The sequence below is a fragment of the Chinchilla lanigera genome, unplaced genomic scaffold (assembly GCF_000276665.1).
Source record: "Chinchilla lanigera isolate Chin_1 unplaced genomic scaffold, ChiLan1.0 scaffold00053, whole genome shotgun sequence".
In the NCBI taxonomy this organism is placed as follows: domain Eukaryota; kingdom Metazoa; phylum Chordata; class Mammalia; order Rodentia; family Chinchillidae; genus Chinchilla; species Chinchilla lanigera.
Genome location: NW_004955454.1, coordinates 6720576 through 6725520, shown reverse-complemented (window position 1 = coordinate 6725520; position 4945 = coordinate 6720576). Strand labels below are relative to the sequence as shown.

Here is a 4945-nt window from a genome sequence, read left to right as displayed (position 1 = left end):
GCTACAAAGTGAGCTCAAGGTCAGCCTGAACTGCATAGCGAGACCCTGTCTCAAAAAGACAAAACAAAAAAACCACAAAAGCAGAGCTATCTTTGATATTTTAGGACTTCTGTTAACACTTACTTAAAACATCATTGCTGGGAATGGGCCATACTTAGCAGGCTGTATATAAACATTTCTGTCATGCTTCTAATTGTATAACCTCAGATTGGCACACAGGGAAAGGCCAGTCTGTGAACAAGGAGCGTGGGAGGGTACATTACACTTTCCTAGTAAGCCATATAAGGTTGCCAGTGATCAGACCACTCAAGCTTCTGATATTTTACAAAATTCTTATATTGTTCTTGTCTGTCTGTCTGTCCGTTTGTTTGTTTTGGTGGTATTGGGATTGAACCCAGGGCCTTTACACTGAGCTACAGCCTCAGCCCTTTTTATTTTTTATTTTGAGACAGAGTCTTGTTAGGTCACTGTACTGTTCAGGCTGGGTTTGAATTACTAGTCCAGGGGCTGGGGATTTAGCTCAGCGGCACAGTCCCTGCCTGGCAAGTGCAATGTCATGAGTTCGATTCGCGGTACCGGAAGAAAACCAAAAAATGAATTACTGGTCCTCCTACTTGAGCCTGCCAGAGTGCCAGAATTACGAGCATGTAGCACCACACCTGACTGCAGTGCACTGTCGAAAGAATCTGTGTCTTGTCCTGCGGAAGAACAGTATTTCAGATGTGCTGTGTGAGAACCTTCATGTCTGTGTCTGTCCTTTTTGTAGCCTCCATCATGCCCAAGAACTCCTGTATGAGAGCACCAAAGACTTCCTGCAACTGAAGTTTGAGAACCAAGGCAGAGAGAAGTCATGGATGCTTGAAAAGGATCAGCTGACGTCAAAGATTAAGCAGTATAGGGCGCAGTGTAAGAAGAGAGAGGACAAAACTGGACAAGCTTTCCCAGCTTCCCGTGAGAGGCATCATGCTCACAGTGAATATATTAAGGTAACGTCCTTGCGTATTACAAAAACGGTTCGTCTTTCTGGAGGCGTTGAAGGAGCTCAGAGAATCCCAAGGAACTTACGGGTTGCCATGTAAGAACCGTTCAGTCCAGGAAGCTGGGATAGCAGCAGCCTCATGAAATAGGTCAAAACTTAAGAAATGTGGCCCAACACATATATTGTAATAGCTTACTCGGGATACATTCTTAACTCCATTGTGTAACTCTTCCAGAGCCAAAAACAGTAGTTCTATTTTAAAGAATTTCTACTCTGTCCATTTTAGAAAAGGGGCTAGAAGAATAGTCGAGGAACTGGAAGTTTCCAGTCTGCAGCCATACCCCTGAACACACCTAATCTTGTCTGGGGATAGGAAGTTTCTAGATGTTCTCCAGCGTATCTCGCCATCTTGTCCCTTACTTCATTTCATACCTCCAGAAATCCTTTTATTCTGTTCCTTTTCTTTCAATACCTAAGTGCTATTTGAATAACCTAAGTGGTAAACCTGGGAGTTAACATTTCTTTGGCCTTTGGCCTGCAGTCCTTGAAGGATAAGTTACTGCAAGAGAAAAAGCTGTCCAGCATGTACCAAGAGCAGTGCGTTTCCTTGGAAGAAGAGCTGGCCCGCATCCGAGAGGAGGAGGGAGTGCACAGAGAGATCTTCCAGGTACGAAGTTCTTTGCATTTGTGCTGGAGGCGGAAGGACAGACAGCTGGGGAAGTGCCTCCCTGCCTCCTAAGTGCCTTCCTGTCATACACTAGGACCGCTCTAACAAGATGGGGAAGCGTCTACAGATCATGACCAAACGCTACGAGGCCCTGGAGCATCGACGTAACCTGGAAGTCGAAGGCTTTAAGACGGATATTAAGGTTCTTCGACAGAAGCTGAAAGACTTGGAGCGAATGCTGTACAAGGTAACGGCTGGTCGTGACCTCGGGGAGCGAGGGGAAGTGTGCAAACTGTCACGAGGGCTGCTCTGAAGATGTCCGGGGGTGCAGTGTAGCTCCGGCCCTGGCTCTTTCCCTGGCTGCACCCCGCAAGAAAGACGGGCCGTTTCCCTGCTGGTAGCCTGACAGATTACCGTCCGTGTTGCTGGGCTGTCCGGCCCTGTGATCAGACATAAACAGCTTAAAGCGAAAAAGATTTATTCTGGCTCATCGTTTCAGAGATTTCTGTCCGTGGTCAGGTGGCACCTCGGCCAAAGCATAATGGCAGAAGGCTGCGGTGGAGATCTGTTCATCACGTAGCAGCCAGGAAGCAGAGAAGAGCGCAAGGTCCTGAGCTCAATTTCCAGTACCAAAAAAAAAAGAAAGAAAAAAGAAAAAGGAAGCAGCAAGGAAGGGCTAGAGAGGAAGTCAGGGACGCGCCGCAGTCCCCAGTCATCCCCCCCCCACTCCCTGTGATTAGGCTCCACCTCCTCATTCTGTCACCTCCCAGTGCCGTCACATTATTATACTATCCTTCATCCACTGATGAAGTTAGTGCCCTGAGATATGGTCACTTTCCAAACGCCCAGCAGCAACCAAGCCTTCAACACAATGAGCCTTTTGGGGAATGGATCATCTGCAAACCATAACTTGGTCTTTCAAGCCTCCCGGGGAAACCAGTGCAGCTAGTGCCCCCTAGAGGGGAAAAGAAATAATGTAATGGCGGCATCAGCGCTTCCATCTAAGCTATGAGTAGATAAAAAGAATTACCTCTTTTACAAATGGGAAAAGTGAGTAATTGAGTAATACAGTAATTTTTCCAAGACTTGGCTTGTTAGAATCCAAACTGCCTCAAGATTAGAGATTCGACTAGTCGCCCTCATATCCTCATGTTTGTTGTATTCCGAGAAAGGTTGAGGAGAGGTGGTACTTTCGTTCTTTGGCAGATATACCAATAGTGTTTATGTTGGTCTGTTCTTTTTACACCAGGTTGGTTATTGATCTTTATCCCAAAGCTCCTTTGATATTGTAAGGGAGAGCAGAGTTTCTTGCCTTCTCTACTTTGATTCTACATTTTCTCTAAGTCACTGAACAAACCAAGGATTGCATTTACCGCATGTACTGAGAGTGCCGTAGCGCGGAGCCGGCTGGCATGGCCTGGCCTTTGTGGCTGATGTCTTCCCCTGGCTCACTCCGTAATCATTTCCTCTTGTGTTTTCAAATCTCCAGGCCACAGTGAACTCGCAGGCAAACCAGGACCTTGCCATTCTGTGCGAGGTCCGCAACAGCAACAGGCGGGCACACAAGATACAAGGCGAGCTGAAGAACCTCAAGTCCAAAGTGTTTGGTCTGGAGAATGAACTCAGGCTCTGCTGACACGCACTTCAGACGAGGCTTGCTTGGAGCGCACGTGCTCTCCGGAGTGTGCACCTACAATTGATTCGAGGAGTGGTGTCCATTTTTATAAAGACAGTAGGAAATCAGGGCACTAAGAAAGCTTTTCTTGCCCGCCAAGCCTTCTTTGTACTTTTCACTCTCCTGGGGCGTGGGGCAGTAGCCGAAATTACTTTGAGCTTTCCTACGTTCTCTCCCATTTGTATTGACTGCTCTTTGTTTTTCTTTGCTAAGAAGGCAGTGAGTGAACCTCACACAGTTTTTGCTATGGTTTTGGCTGTCAGCTGGAAGAACACTTTCCCTACAGGATCAGCCCTCTGGGGCGTGTTTCCTCCAGCAGGGAAAGTTGCGGCTGCCGGTCACCCCCCAAATCGGCCGTCTTTCCTCAGTCACAAGCGTGTGCTGACTCACCACCAGAGGGCAGTAGAGCTCTTACTCGAGCAAAATGTTCCTCTGAAAAATAGAGCCGGCTGCTGAGGAGGGGCAAAGCTGAAAGGATCCTTGTGTGAAAAATTTGACAACTTTACCAATAACATGTTTTTTAAAGTTTTGTATTTCACATTAACTACGATTTTCAATAAAATATATAATTTAAAATATTGGAGTTTTCTATAATGTCTTGTTAAGTCCCTGTTCCTACGCTGGTATTTTTTGGGGGTGGGGTACTGGGAAGGGAACTCAGGACCTTGCTCTTGCCAGGCAAGCACTTGTGCCACTGAGCTACGTCCCCTGCCTGTTGTGCATTGCTAATGATATCTCATGTTAACTCCTTGTCCCTTGCTCCCTACAGTTGTCTACAAGCATACATGTTTTCTAAGTGAATCCTCTGAAATCTTCTGGTGTTGAAGGTTGTCTTAAGTTACTTTCTCATTGCTGAGACAAAATACCCAACGCCCAAAGTTAAAGGGGGAGATGTTTATTTAGCTCAGTTTGTAGGGGTTTCAGTCCATAAGGGGCTGTCTGCAAGGCAGGGTGGCTGGCAGAGGGGCAGTGCAGAGGAGAACAGTTCGTGGTGGGCAGAAGACAGCAAAAGCAAGCAAGCAAGGAGGAAGGCCAGCCTCTTTCTGTCCCTTATGTTGTATCCAGGCTACCAGGGTTAGGCCGGTGCCAAACAGTGTAATCACACAGCTTTAATCCAGCATCCCACACTCTACATTCAACACCTCTGAAAATGCCCGAGCTATGACCACACGAGGCTTTGGGGAGACATCTAGACCCAAGCCATAACAGATAGCATGAATAGTACAAGGGAGGGTGATGACAGTAAAGCTTTCTCCATTTTTAGCCAAATCACTCTCTAAGGGTGAATGTCATGGTGTGTGGGTTATATATTAATTTTAAAATGTATAAAATATATGGATAGCTTAGTCTGGTGCCTTGCATATATTGGACATTCACATACAATTAAGCATTATATTTTGGCTTCAGTTGAGTTCTCTCCTTGTTTGTTTTCACAGTACTAGGGCTGGAACTCTGAGCTAGGCAAGTGCTCTACCACTAAACTATACCTTGGCCCACAGTTGATTTTTTTTTTTTTTTTTTTTTTTTTTTTTTTGAGACAGGGTCTCACTATGCAGTTCAGGTTGGCCTTGAGCTCACTTTGTAGCCCAGGCTGGACTGAAACTCGCAACGATCCTCCTGCCTC

The 4945-nt window shown here is 46.3% G+C and overlaps 1 protein-coding gene across 1 annotated transcript in view; it reads left to right on the top strand.

The window, feature by feature from the left end:
* The window catches only part of Ccdc77 (coiled-coil domain containing 77), a gene marked incomplete in the record, with an annotated part of 47600 nt that extends 43703 nt beyond the window's left edge, over nucleotides 1-3897 (top strand). The window contains 4 exon segments of the mRNA XM_013520216.1: nucleotides 767-986; nucleotides 1521-1646; nucleotides 1741-1893; nucleotides 3136-3897. Coding sequence (XP_013375670.1) covers nucleotides 767-986; nucleotides 1521-1646; nucleotides 1741-1893; nucleotides 3136-3282 — 646 coding nt within the window.
* Nucleotides 3898-4945: the final 1048 nt, after the last annotated feature.